Below are 14,230 nucleotides of genomic sequence, written 5' to 3' on the forward strand. Positions count from 1 at the left end.
TGTGCTCTGAAGTAGGATGTTGTTGTTTTCGTTTTCGTTTTCGCTTTCGTTTTATTCGAGACACGCTTTAGACTAGCGGACTAGTGTACCTAAGTAAGTGCAATCGAATAGATTGAAGAGAAGAGGTTGAAGACGGAAGACGAAAGACGAACAAAAAACCAACGGTAGAAATATATATTATATCGTATCGTCGTATAAGAAGAGCGATAGGCACGCAGACAGATAGAGACAAGACACGACAAGACAAGACGAGACAAGACACGACGAGATGAGATGGAGATGGATATGGAAAACAGTGGCATGATTCATCTCCTACCTAAGGATGATAGGCCCATGTCTATCTATACGGCATAGCATCTATATCCATCATTGATGTTCGATGTTCGATGTTCTATGAATCCTGCATCTACTTACCTTAGGTATGTAAGGTAGTCTTTCGTACGGAGTCCATGTATATCTAGTTGCTGGTGTAGGGGCAATACTCCTAGTAGACTCGTCTGTCATGTCATGTCTGGTCATGTCTCCTCCTCTCAAGGCACTTGGCCGTGGGAGGATTGATTCGATTGATTCGATTGATTCGATTGATTCGGCTGATTCTGCTAGTTGTCAAGGTTTGACTTCGATTTCGACTCTCTCTATATACTGTAGCTAGTCAGTAATGCTTACACCGAGACGCAGCAATCGCCCTGATAGAGCCGTCTAGCAAAGCTTGACCAGTCCAAGTCCTAGTCCTACCCTGCGGGCTCAGGCTGGGTTGTGTGCTTCGGCCATAGCATTGCATGTACGCATTCGTAATGGGACATGAGATGTCATAGAACATATCGAACATGTCTTACGTGAAACACATCTTACATGAGATGTCATGGAACACATAGAACATTATAAGATCTTGCTTGGATACCGCATGTATATTGGGAGAGTGTCAGGTGAAATATTCTGCAGGTCTGACATGTTGACTGACTGTTGACTGTCGTATACATAGGTACATACAAGGAAAAGGGAAAAGGGGTTGATCTTGCTGATTGGCTTCAATGTTCTTTCCGTAGTTCAAGGACAAGGCAACATTCGTTGGGTAGTCACCCCGACGAGACAGGCCTCCTTAGCCCCCCGGTCCCGCAAACCCATCAAGCCGTAAGGAATCGTACATGTACAGTTCCAAAATCCAATCCAGCATGTTCCATACCCCCACGCTGACAAGGTCGGGTCCAACTCCTCGCTGAAATAGAGCTTCAATGTTCAATGTGGTGTATCGTGTCAATCGTTTCCATACACGTCCCCCTCTTGGATCAGGTCCCTCGTCCACCTTGACTCTCAGGACGAAAATTTCGACGAGATCCAGACCTCCATCTTTCCCATCTCATTCCTCTCCTTTCTCGCTTGACTGCGCACGCTGCTCAGCAGCATCTCGAGATCATCCTGGTCGCCCATGGTGATCATGTCACCGTCATCTTGCATTCGGATCTTCATTTGTTCTTTGATCCCAAACTTTTCGCGGATCTTGCTCTCGAAATCGCCAAAATCTATCACCGCTCCAATCATAAGGTATCTCGTATCTTCATTGAAATGGCACTTGACTCGAATCTTGCGCATGTCGGGACGATTACTGCCGCGTGCAGAACCCGATGTGGGTCGGCGGACAGGCTCAAACCCGCTCATGCCTTCGCTCATTACTTCTTCGTCGATATATTCGTCTTCTTCATTGATGTACACTTGTTGTTCCGGCCGTCCTTGCCGTCTTCGCGGGCTGGCGTACATGCGGTAGACATCATCCACGGCATCGGTGGCCTCGTCGTATGGTGACTCGGTCGTCTCCCGGAACAGGGGTGCAGGAGCCCGTTGCGAGAGAGATCTATCCAGCATTTGACGCCGGGGAGCCGGCCCACGTGGTTCTGATGCGGTTCTTTGGGTTCCATAGCGTGATCTTTCCATCTGTGGCATGGGCCGCTCCACCATGACGGGTTCTTCAGACCAGGGGTTTTCACGTTGCCCGAGTGGTGCGATTCTGTTTCTAGTAGGTGGTGCGTTCCCGCCGACATCAAATGTCGCTGAGCGGCCCAGTATGCCAGGTCTTGGTTGATCAAATCCTGGCTTCGAATAAGACATGTTCCGTGGGTTGCGCATCGAAGCTGTCCGCAGTGGGAGGCTCGTGGATCCGCCGCTGCTCACTCTGGGCTTCTCGGTCTCTGGGGGCGGCGTGGGAGGGAAAGCATTCCGGTTCATAACCGGAGGGGCACTCTGGTCTCTGGGCTGCCTTGTCGATAGGTTGCGCTGCACAAGATTCGTTGCAGCATAACTGATATTCTCGGGTGGGCGATCGTCCTTGGCTGCCATCTCGGTGGCGATGGCTTGCCTCCGTTCAATGCCTTGGAAGCCAGTCCCAGTGTTTTGGCTATTCGAGGTAGCTATGAGTCGGGCCTTGCCCAGGTAGTCTTTCGCCTTGAGATTCTTGACTTTGGCTTCGTTTGGCCTATATACGCAGCCCACAGGTCTGGGAATGAGAAGTTAGTGACCGAGACCAACAGGTTTGTTGCTAGAGCGCAAACTCACATGCTAAAGACAACGTAACCCTATGGAAGTCAGCCAATATCTTTGTAACCTGTCATCGAAGTACTTACTGCTGCCTTTTCCTTGATGGCGTCGTCTATCACATCGTGATCAGGGGTCATCTTTTCCTTCTGCGCAAAACCGAAATCCTGCATGCCGGCGTCCTCCTGCTGGAGATACATATAGCAAAGCCCTCGGTTGAACAGCACTTCGCAGGAGTACAGCTTGAACTTCAATCCCAACTGTTCATAGTCGATATAGGTGTTCCCTCTCAAGTATAATAGAGTGTCATTGAAATTGGCCAATGCTTCTTCGAAATCGCCCAGGAGAAAATTGGACACTCCCTGTTGGAAATATGCCACGGCAAGATATTGGTCGAGCTTGATCGCCCGTTGGTAGCATTCCACCTGCTGCGGTCAGCCTGAGTTGTTTCCGTCTTCTTAACTTCTATAACCCACCGCTCGATCATGCTCGCCAATGGTTGCATGAATGACACCACAGTTGAAGAGGATCTTGGAGGTATCTGCAATCGCATCGAACGTGGTCAAGGCCTCCTCGAATTCCTGATTGTCGTAATGAGACAGGGCCTCAACCCAAGTCTCAATCTCCTAAAAAAGGTCAGATTGAGACGTTCTCGATGGCGTAGAATGCCTACCTGCTTGAGCGACATGGCGCCGCGCCGGAAAGAGTCAAGAGTGAGGGTTCGAGGTCAATGGCAGGGCAGGTAACTTATGCAGAGCGAGGTGTTTTGGCAGGAGCGAGAGGCTCGGCGACAAGGGAGGCGAGGCGAAGACGATATTGAAATGGAGGTGTGGTCACAGACTCGCTTGACTTAGCGGAATTCGATGGCTGCGATTTCTCGAAGGCTGCGAGGGCCGGCCCTGCCGCAGAGACCTTGAGATCCAGGGATTAAGCGCCCAGTAGAAGCGGGAGTGGTGGTAATGGTGGTGGTGTGCTCTAGGGCTTGTCTTCGGCGCCAATGCGTCCAACAGATGGCGCCAATAGCAGACGGCGTCCGGTTGACGAGAACAAATTACGTAGTGACAGTGACGACCCGCGATAGTGGAAAGGATTGTAAAATAGTGTCGGTGAACAGAAGAGAAGCAAAAGAGCGTGTGCAGAAGAGAGAGCGTGCAGACAAGGAAGTGTAAGGGAAGAACAGTTGCGAGTATGAGGACAGGAGACCAGGTTGAATAGATGGGATGGTTGATGGTTTGGCAGTGTGTGTCACAGAGGCAGTACGGAGTTCTATGGGATAGCACATCCTCCCTACAGATAACAGTATTCGATCACAGCGAAAATAAATCCTTGGCCACCAACCCAGTCCAGTCAATGCTCAGTGCTGGGATGTGGGCAGGGTGAAGCAGGGGGGCAAACAACGAGGTGTCAGGGCAGGGGCACCTAAAGAAGATGCCTCCTTAGCCTAGCAGACTGCCTAAGGAGCCTACCGGACAGAGGGAGCCTGGCACCAACCTGGGCTCTTCAGGCTAAAGGGGCCCTTAAGCTTCCCTGCGCGAGGCCTAAGCCCAACTGGAGGTTAGTCCTGCAGGTTCCGATTCTCTCCTTGCATATCCGCACTGCTGCCACCTGCCACCTGCAACTACCACCACCATCACCACCACCAGTAGTCGTGGTTCCCTTGACTGCATCTCTTCTCACACATCCACCTACGTAACTAACTCGTCGCTTCTGCGTGTGACAGAACCAGCAAAGGACGCGCTTCAGACGACTGGCGGTCCCTCCATTGGTGGTACCGTCCTCGTCGACCTCGCCAACGATGCTTGGTACGATGTTATCTCACATTCATTCTGCCTCGGCTGCGTTTCGTGTTCCAACCTCACTCGTCCAGGATGTGACCAAGAATCTCCCATCACACGATGCTATCGGAGCTCGTCAACAAGTGGCCTGAGTCTGTCACCTGAGTTTTCTCCTGCCTGCGGCCGCTCTCGCGGCGCCGTCCACATGTCTTTGCCGTTGCTGGCCCTCGATCGGCCCCTCGGCGTACATATTCGAGACTCCCCGACTCGGGCGGTGGAACCCCATGCGATGCCCACGACGTTTTGGACAAGTTTCGTTTCAGAAGCACATCTGGAGGCCAACCAGCGTGTGGCACTTGGTCACAAAGCCTATCGTGGCGTCGGTCCGTACAATCGGGTTCCTCGCTCCCAATGCCACATGCAGGGGGTTGCTGCAAAAGCTTCCCATCGTCTTACTTTGTACATCCTGTTCAGGCCAAATCAGAATCCTTCGGCATGCGACGTGCAGTGCAAACTCTGCGTTGACGTTTCCGAATAATGTCTATCATATCAAAGTTTGCAATGCTCCATACAACAACGGGTCATAGTCATAGCATTCCTTTTCCGACCTGCTCCTTGCGTTCTTCCCATACCGTCTTTCCCGAGCAACTACAAACTGTCTTGTCGTTGTCCCAAACACCGGCGGAGCGAGCAATGACTCCAACCAAGGTATCCGGATCGTCATTCTGAAACGCCCCCTCTGTTTGTTTCGACACCACCATGCTGCGACCGATAATCTCCCAGATTGACACTGGCCGGTCTAGGAAAACGTTGCCTCGGCCATCCTTCCCTACCACTATCGTCCCAAACACACCACGAGGCTGACCGAAGCCACTAAGGGCCTTGACGGCTTCCCAGATCCCGCCTGTTGAGGCTGCCCCACGTGAGATATCACCTGTGTCCCGCACAGTAGCATGATATGTCCCCGGGGACACACCACGCACGGTCAGGTCCACAAGTGTGTGGCTGTCAGAAACTTGGACCATTCGTGCCAGACCCCGGACAGGATCTGACACGCCGTTTGCGTGAGTCTCTAGAATGCAAACGCCGGCGGAATTCGAGCTCCCGCTCCCGCGTAAGATGGCATCTCGTCCGGTAGATTCGATGGCTGATACGATGGATGAGGGAGGTGCTGTTCCTTCAATATAAACAAGTTGGTCTTTAAGATTGGCTTCCACCTTGGTGATGCCTGCAAGAGTCGCACGTCAGTCTGCTCACAGAGGCGCCAGAGTAGATGATGCAGCCATACCATCCAGTTTATTTAGGGCTCCAGAGACATCCTTGACACAGGAGTCGCAATGGAGCGGAACGGCAAAAGTGGTCTGAGTCCCGGTCAGCGTTCAAGAGTCAATGGGAGGAGAGGAGGAGATGGATGACCAACCTGGAATGCTTGGATTCCTAAACTCCCCATATTGGGTTTTATATCGAGATTGGATCAGCTGCTGTGACAGGTCTAATGGCAATGTTGAATTGAAACCGTATTGCGCGCCTGGTAAAGTAGGAGGTGGAATCGTAGGTACAGATGAATAAAAGCAGAGGTTGCTTTGAAATACGCCATACGGAGTACTGGCCATGGAACATGACTGATGCCCCGAGAAACTCGGAAGATTTCTGGCCCGCACGGCTCTGCGCGTGGCCACGTGACCGGGTGATCTGAGGTCTGTCCGACCTGCGATCATGCCAGTGGTCGGCATACAGGTCCAGCACCTCGTTTCTCATTTGAGATTCTTCTGCCTGACGGTCCAGCCCAGACTCCAACCAGATCCGACATTTCCCCAGGGCCTCCAAACTTCGAACGCCCTCCTCTTGGGTAGCGTCAGGCGATGCAGGTAGCAGGCTACAATGGCCTCCAACTCCAAGTCTAAATGGGCTGTCGACGATGAAGAAGAAGCCGCAGCCGTCGCATTACGGAAGAAGGAGAGAGACGAGAGAAGACGATTGAAGGAAGAAAAGGCTCGACAAGCAGCGATTGCCACCGCGGCAACCCCTTCGAGTCCCAGCAACGAAAATGAACGAGCCGCCAAACGACAGAAAACCTCACCAGAGAAAGAGAATGGAGCATCAACATCCACAAGCGAGGAAGGGGCTCATCTACTACACTTCCCAAGCCGGCAGTTTGGCCCTTGCGGACACGTCGACCAGTTTGAGCTTCTCAACAACATCGAAGAAGGCTCTTACGGCTTGGTGTCGCGGGCGCGCACGAAAGGTTCCGGCGACATTGTGGCATTGAAGCGGTTAAAGATGGAACATACAAACGACGGATTCCCTGTGACGGGACTCCGAGAGATCCAGACTCTCATGGCATGTCGGCACGCAAATGTGGTCAAGTTGCTCGAGGTGGTGATGGGGACCAGTTTGAAAGAGTAAGTCTGCTCCTAGGAAGTCTCTTCTTTTCTACCCTGGAAAGCGCCGATACCAGACGTTGTTAACCATTTGGCTTGGACCGATTTCCAAACAGTGTCTATCTCGTCATGGAGTTCCTCGAACACGACCTCAAGACTCTCCTCGAAGACATGGCCGAGCCGTTTCTGCCGTCGGAAACCAAGACGCTCATGCTCCAGATCGTCTCGGCAACCGAATACCTGCACTCGACCTGGATCATGCATCGGGACTTGAAGACCTCGAACCTTCTACTCAACAACCGAGGGGAAATCAGGTTGGCGGATTTCGGCATGGCCAGATATACGGGCAACCCTCGGCCGAAGCTGACACAGCTTGTGGTCACTTTGTGGTATCGAGCTCCGGAGCTACTACTTGGTGCAGAAGAATACGGCTTCGAGATCGACGTGTGGAGTCTGGGCTGTATCTTTGCCGAGTTGTTGACCAAAGAACCTGTCTTCCAGGGCAAGAATGAAGTCGACCAGCTGTCCAAGATATTCGCTTTGCTGGGGACTCCGACAAACGAAACATGGCCTGGTTTCCGATCCCTACCAAACGCCAAAGCCCTCCATCCTGTTCTGTCCGGCTCAACATCTCCGCCGTCCCTGTCAGCCTCGAAGTTCCCCTACATAACCAACGCCGGCCTTCGGCTCCTGTCTTCTCTGCTGTCCATGAACCCGACCGCCCGACCCTCAGCCAGCGAGATCCTCTCGCATCCCTATTTCAAAGAAGACCCGCGGCCCAAAGCCAAAGAAATGTTCCCGACGTTCCCCAGCAAGGCGGGCCAAGAGAAGCGACGGCGCAGAGCGACTCCTCAGGCCCCGGAGCGTGGAGACGCCCCTAGACTGGACGAACAAGAATTTGCTGGCATTTTCGCCGGAAGAGCCGATGAGGAGCAGGGCGCCGGCTTTTCTCTTAGGTTAGGTTAAGCCCCGGGATCATTTGACTTGGCCTCTACCAGACTAGGTATACCGCTCTGGTCCGAAGAGCACTTGTTTTCTCTACACCGCCGAATCAGACCCGCCACCACAGGCTTCTTGTCCCATCGATGCTCGAGGTCGAGCTCGCCGGCTCTGAAGGCGGAGAAATACCTAATTGGCCCCCAGTCTCTGCGGCATGAACATAAAGGGGGCAGACTGGCCCGATTGAATCGCCTGGCCGGAAAAATCTAGAGAGGCGCCTTTTTCTTCTGCTTCTACTGTTCGTCAAGCCTTGAACTTGTTTGGGCAGAGAAGGAATGATGCCGGCTAGATCGCCTCACTGCAGGCAGGGACCCAGGAGCCTTGCATGTCTCACGATCGTACTGCACTACTACTGCTGCTGCTACTGCTACTACTATAGAGCACGCTGAAGGACAAGGAGCGGAATGAATGCCCGGGGCACACTGGCACTAGCAGCACACGTCAATCCGTGCGTTCTGCAGAACCGTGTGCGGGTGCGATTGCATCAACTTATTTTAGATACCTACAATACAGTGTCCTCGCCTTGAGCCTTCCAAGCTTTCATGTACCTACTAGGTGATCCAGAACTGGCTTTCAAAAACATTGCACTGGTGTAGAATTCCTCGTTGGTACTGAAGCGGGTATGACTACTACTGTAAACCGCTCTTGACTTTGGCAACACACTCTACGGCCATTCCATAGCGAACATACCTATATGTAGCTCTACGTATGGCTATCTATGACAGTGCTTCATCGTGGCCAGTAAGTGCAAGCTATCTAGTTGCGGACGGAAACCAGAACAACTACAACTATGCGTCAGTGTCAATGTTCTCAAACAAGAAGGCCGGCGAGCCCGGCACAGCCTGTTCCGCTCGCGAAGCCAGGCCAGCCTTTTCCTCGCCGACCGTGACAATCACGACATCGGTGCAGCCCGTGGTCTTCTTCAGACTCTTCTTCATCTCATTCAAGATCTTGACTTCGTCAAAGGGTAGTTTGCGGCCAAAGACGGCCTCAGGACTCTCCTTGTTGACGACCAGTCGTTTCTTGAGCGTCTGCACAAACGGCATGGCCTTCTTCATTTCAGGGCCCTTGCCTATCTTGGCCACTTGGCCGTTCAGCGCTTTGTCGTCGTTCAAGGTGGCTTTCTCAAACGACTCGCGCACAAGGTCGACGTATTTGTCCTGCCATTCGGGGAAGCTGGTGGCCACGAAGATGGTGATGCGTTTTGGTTTGCGCGGATCAAACGCCGCCGCTTTGCCCTTGGCCATTTTCTTGGCGGCTTGAGCTTCGGCTGAGGTGATGTTACTGGACGTGCCCTTGACATATTCTCGCACAGCTGTGAGAGAAGGATCGGAGGCGGGGACTTCTGGCCACCGCGCAAATTGGATGGATTGCGGTTTGTGAAGCACTTCAAGCCACATGTGTTCGGCCCAGTGGGGGGCGACGGTGGCAATGACCAGTGCCTGCAGCTCCACGTACCGCCGGATGAGTGGACGGGACAAGGGCGTGCCGCTTGAGAGGCAAGCTTCACGGTAGAAGTCGCGGGCGGATTGGAAGTCGTACAGGGCAGATTTCAGGGCGAGTTTGTAGTCCGTACTGCAACCCCAGAGAAGTTAGCATCAGTGTCAACATCCGGGTATGCTGGTACCAGAGGGCAAACAGGGAGGAAAGGATGTAAGCGTGGGGCAGGACAAACTCACTCAGAGTAATGCTGGTACGCCTCATGCACCAGCAAATTCATCTCGTCGGCAAACAATTCGTCCCAGACGACTTCGCCCTCAGTCTCGCGGAGACTCGTGTCTTTCAAGGTATCCTCAATCCATTCTTTCAAGGTATACATCCGCATGATTGCAGCATTGGCACTCTTCTCTTCAAAGTTGGCATCCTCCATGCCATCTCCAGCATCAGCAAGGGCTATCCGAGTAGCGTCGGCGCCGAACTTCTTTACCGCCTGACTTAAGGTCAAGAAGTTGCCTGTAGACTTGCTCATCTTATCGCCGTTGAGCAATAAGTGGCCGTTCGCTCGGACAGACTTGGGCCAGTATTCTCGTGGAAATAGAGCAGTGTGAACGTAAAGGAAGAAGGTGAGGTGATTGGGGATGAGATCCTTCCCCGAGGATCTCAGGTCGAGAGGATACCAATACTCGAAAGACCGTCTCAAGGTTTGCAGATCTTCAACGGGGATTTTAGAGGACTGCGAAACGCTCTCGACATTGTTCGTGCGGGTGAAGATGTAGTCCCATACATCATCGGTCATCTGTTCAGGCGTGATGTTCAACAACCCAGGCGTCTTGCCGAATTTGTCGCCATGCAAGAAATGAGCGATAGTGTAGTACGACATATAGATGGTACTGTCGCTCAAACTTTCCACCAAAAACTGAGGATCCCAAGGTAACTTCGAACCCAGACCATAGGTTCTGGCACACGCCCATTGATTGAGCCATTCCAAGTTCGCGACGAACTGGTTTTCGGTCTCCTGTGCGTATGTTTCAAGGCCGTTCTTATCCTTGACATAGTTCAGCACGGTCTGCTGCCATTCCTTGTCGTTGTGTCCGTAATTCAGGAACCATTGGGGAACATAAGCGACCACACATTCGTCCGCGCTTCGACTGATGACCTCGGCCGACGGGTCCGCAAAGGGGAAAGCATCGCCGGATTTGATCAGTGAGCTCCTCACCTTCTCCTTGGCCTCCGAGACCTTGTCGCCCTTAAAGTCGCCGACTAACATCGTGCCATTATAGAATCCTTCCTTGTAGGCAAGATCCTTGGCTTCCGCTAGCAAAGTGGTGTCTTTGGGCGACTGAATCTTCATCGACTCGACCAGGTATTTGGCAGCAAGATTGCCATACGCAGGCGTCTCGATGAGCGGGACGATCTCCAGTTCAGCCCATTCTTTCTGGATGCCATAGAACTCGGCCTTTTTGGCCAGGTCTCTCACAGTGGCATAATCGTCGGGACTGTCTGAAGGAACACAGGTGACAACACCGGTGCCTTTCGTCGCCGAGACTGTCTCCATAGGTAAGATCCGAACACCCTCACTGTGCACCGACAGCGGTGCATTTACCAGGGTACCCACGAATGCAGACCCTGGTAATTCCACGACAGGCTGCAACTCGCTCTGATCGCGGGGGAAGTGGTCTTGGTCGAAAAACTTGCCTTGGAAAGCCATGTTCCACGCGGCCCTCTTGGTGACGACGAAATATTCCTTGTCTGAAACCTTGAAGATACCGTACTGGATCTTGGGTCCGAGGAAACAACACGTTTGTCCGTACATGGTTTCCGGCCTTAATGTTGCTGGAACGAAGTAGACACTTGCGTCCTCTGGGATTCTCGACTTGACCTCCTTCGCGGCCTCTGGCGACCACTCCTTGACCTTCAACTTGATAGCGGTGTATTCGGTTGGCCCGACTCCTTCGCCCTTCGTTCGGTCGTGGTCCATGCATGGCTGGCCGTCTTTAGGGCTGTAAATAGTGTATCTCTTTCCGTACAAGATCTTGTTCGACTCATGCAGGCGATTCATCTGCCACCGCACAAATGCATCATAGAAAGGGTTGGCGTCGGTCGTGACGAACTTTCTCCTCCAGTCTATCCGAGCTCCAAAGTCGATCAGATCCTGTTCGCACAGAGGAGGAAAGTACTCGAGCCAATAGTTGGCGTCGGCAAACTTGTGGATTTCCTCTTTTGGGATTCCCATCGCCAGCATCGTCTGGAACTGGTAGTTGGTCTTGACTGTCTTTGCGGCCTGTTTGCCTTTCTTGCTTTTGAACTTTGTGATGTCGTCCTTTACATTGGCCCCCTGGGTTGGCGCAACGGGAACGCTATTCGACTCTAGAGCCTCTTCCTCAACCTCCTCATGGTAGTTCTCGAAATTCTTGCCGAATCTCTTCACGTCCTCCACAAGCTTGTCTGCGCACGCCTTGATTGGCATTCCAGTACAGTGGAAGCCGAGAGGGAACAAAGCACGCTTGCCGATGAGGCGATGAAAGCCCGTGGTGAATTCGACTTTGCTGATTGTAAAGCTATGTCCCGCATGTAACGAGCCGTTCATGTAAGGGTATGCGAAGGTGCCAAAGTATTTGGGGTGCTTGGCTCGAATGTCTGCGGCCGGGATAGAGTCGAACGGAATCTCGGCGGTGGTGGGAGCATCCACCTCGAATACTTTGTTCTTCTGCCATTCATTTTGGTATTTCTTTTCGATGGCAATCAGGACGTCGCGATTATGCGTCTAGGCCAGGAAGGTCAGTGGACATCAGACGAGGGCCAGGTGCGCAACTTACATTTTCAAGCTTGAGAGTGTTGGCCGAACTGACACTCGGGTCCACGGAGATTTGAGTCGCCATGATGGGGGATAAGATTGGTTCTCTGGCCCAGGCCCAACAACGGGGCACTCTCGTTGCGAATGAAGCGGGTGGTGACTCTTACGAGTGTTGGCAATTCAGGTCAGAAATATTTGTTCCTCCACAGCCACCGCGGTCGCAGGCAAAGTGGTGGCCAGCCCTGTCACGTGGAGATTGGAGATAGCGATAAATCAAAGCCTTGTCAGGCCTGTATTCTGGAGTACCGCCGCTTTTAGAGGCACCTACCTACCTTACGAGACTCTCCCCAACTGCACTTCGACCAGGCCGTATCTGCAACCGTACGGAGTACTCGCTTGCATACATGGTTCTCGCTTCCAGCACTACAACCACCTATCATATCATGCTGTCAGAAGTCTTGAGCCCGCAGCCCCAGCGGCCACTCAAAAGAAAGTTTCTGGACGATGATAACCACGACGGACCACGAACCAAAACGAAGCGCACTCCCCTCCATCTCGTTCCTGATCTCTTTCCAGCCTCCGACTGCGAATTACGTTGTCGCTCTGATAGCTTCTTGTTGCGAATAATGTCGCCCAACTCTGATTTCTCTCGACCCAAAAGAGACCGCCGTCCACGTCGTCGATACGAGGGTGAACTACCTCCCCGCTATAACAGCACACCTGTGGAGACGTACGGTTCCCCCGAACTCTCCACATCGCAGATTTCCCTATTCATCTTCTTATGGCATAAGCAGATCACACGCTTCATATCGAGAAGCCGCATCCACCCCTGCAACCACAGCATCTATCTCTTTTCCGGATGACTCGAGATCGTCTTTACGCGTCAAGTCTGCTACTTATCGTAATGATCTCTTTCGCAACTATGTAGAGGTCAATTCAAACGAGTTACCACCATCTTTGCAAGACTACGGCGGTCAAATGATCGCCAGAGCTCGAGACTCCCCAGGTCTGCAAGAATCTCAAGCACAAGATGTGGTAAGCGCCCTACGCTCGCTACAAAATGAGGACCAAGATACTATTAAATCCGGATACATGTCGGCGCAGCTTCTCCCTGGTGCTATTCCTTATCCAGGCAAGATCAAGATGGGCAGCAATATCCCTTTCGACTCAGCAGCACTTCCACACGTTTCCCTGGCCCCGCCACTTGCAATCCCCAAACCTGATCAGCATTATTGCTTGGATCCAAGAAACTTTACCGATGAAGAGGATAGCAAGCAATCAATCAGTGCCTTGCGACCGTTCGCGAAACCAAGTACTGCCGGATGCTGGCCGTACTTCACTGTCGAATGTAAATCCGAAGCTCGAGGTGGAACATTCTGGGTCGCTGAAAATCAGAATGCGGGAGGCGGTGCGTTGTGTGTCAACTCGATGCAAGAATTACTGTCCATTGCCCAGGCCAGTCCCACTGAAGTTGACTCAATCTCCTTTTCTTGCAATATAAGTGCTAGAAACGCTGAGATCTGGATCCATTATTGCCGAAACCAACGATTTTTCAGCGCCGAACTCGAGCACTTCCACATGGGACGGTCGAGAGATGTTATCTATTTCCGAAATAGTATCAAGAACATCGTCGAGTTCGGGTTCAAGGACCGTCTTCCACAGATTCAAGCTCTCCTGGCCAAGGTCTCTCTACCAGACCTTGAATTTGCGGACCAGAATCGACGGATAAGAAAGGCAATCGTACATGACTTCGTTCAGAGCAAAGCCCTCACACAAGAAAAACCTTGCTGATTGGACAAATGACGAGCAACCATCCTTTGAACGAATATCAAAATCCGACTTTAGTGTCTTTGTGATGGGAGCATTTCCCAGCCTCATCTATAATACTCCTTCACAGAGCCACTTCACAGAGCCACTTCACAGGTAGGTACTTGGCACCAAGCCATAACCGGAAGTTAGAGAGGTATAAATAACTCCTCTTCTCAGTTGTTTAGCAATGACCATTGCACTTGCACAATCAGTTCATCAGTTTCAGACTATCAGATATCTTTGCAGCCTGCTTGGTATTGCTGAGCATCCAGTGTTCAGCTATCAATATCATCCTCAACTATGGCTTGTCGCGCGCCCGCCGCGCCCGTGGGTGAATGTTCGTCAGTGTGTGAATGTTTGTCAGTTGGTGAATGTTCGTCAGAGGGTGAATGTTCGTCAGAGGGTGAATGTTCGTCAATGGGTGAATGTTCGTCAATGGGTGAATGTTCGTCAATGGGTGAATGTTCGTCAATGGGTGAATGTTCGTCAATGGGTGAATGTTCGTC

General features: G+C 52.1%; 5 protein-coding genes across 5 annotated transcripts; 2 read left to right on the forward strand and 3 right to left on the reverse strand.

The window, feature by feature from the left end:
* Positions 1-1,311: 1,311 nt before the first annotated feature.
* On the reverse strand, positions 1,312-3,214 carry A1O3_06214 (uncharacterized protein; the record flags this gene model as incomplete). The annotated part of the gene is made up of 5 exons (XM_007736334.1): positions 1,312-2,488; positions 2,548-2,567; positions 2,616-2,951; positions 3,003-3,152; positions 3,200-3,214. 5 exons carry the CDS (start codon positions 3,212-3,214, stop codon positions 1,312-1,314), a joined length of 1,698 nt encoding a protein of 565 aa, XP_007734524.1.
* Positions 3,215-4,888: 1,674 nt separating this feature from the next.
* On the reverse strand, positions 4,889-5,751 carry A1O3_06215 (uncharacterized protein; the record flags this gene model as incomplete). Its single annotated transcript, XM_007736335.1, has 3 exons — positions 4,889-5,529; positions 5,590-5,662; positions 5,722-5,751. 3 exons carry the CDS (start codon positions 5,749-5,751, stop codon positions 4,889-4,891), a joined length of 744 nt encoding a protein of 247 aa, XP_007734525.1.
* A 431-nt stretch (positions 5,752-6,182) lies between these two features.
* On the forward strand, positions 6,183-7,648 carry A1O3_06216 (CMGC/CDK protein kinase; the record flags this gene model as incomplete). Its single annotated transcript, XM_007736336.1, has 2 exons — positions 6,183-6,703; positions 6,799-7,648. 2 exons carry the CDS (start codon positions 6,183-6,185, stop codon positions 7,646-7,648), a joined length of 1,371 nt encoding a protein of 456 aa, XP_007734526.1.
* An 821-nt stretch (positions 7,649-8,469) lies between these two features.
* Positions 8,470-12,000, reverse strand: A1O3_06217 (leucyl-tRNA synthetase; the record flags this gene model as incomplete). Its single annotated transcript, XM_007736337.1, has 3 exons — positions 8,470-9,256; positions 9,361-11,885; positions 11,938-12,000. The coding sequence occupies 3 exons, from the start codon at positions 11,998-12,000 to the stop codon at positions 8,470-8,472; spliced, it is 3,375 nt and encodes a 1,124-aa protein (XP_007734527.1).
* Positions 12,001-13,007: 1,007 nt separating this feature from the next.
* On the forward strand, positions 13,008-13,706 carry A1O3_06218 (uncharacterized protein; the record flags this gene model as incomplete). The annotated part of the gene is made up of 1 exon (XM_007736338.1): positions 13,008-13,706. One exon carries the CDS (start codon positions 13,008-13,010, stop codon positions 13,704-13,706), a length of 699 nt encoding a protein of 232 aa, XP_007734528.1.
* Between the last annotated feature and the right edge of the window lie 524 nt (positions 13,707-14,230).

Source organism: Capronia epimyces (assembly GCF_000585565.1).
Source record: "Capronia epimyces CBS 606.96 chromosome Unknown aczIQ-supercont1.5, whole genome shotgun sequence".
NCBI classification, from domain to species: Eukaryota; Fungi; Ascomycota; class Eurotiomycetes; order Chaetothyriales; family Herpotrichiellaceae; genus Capronia; species Capronia epimyces.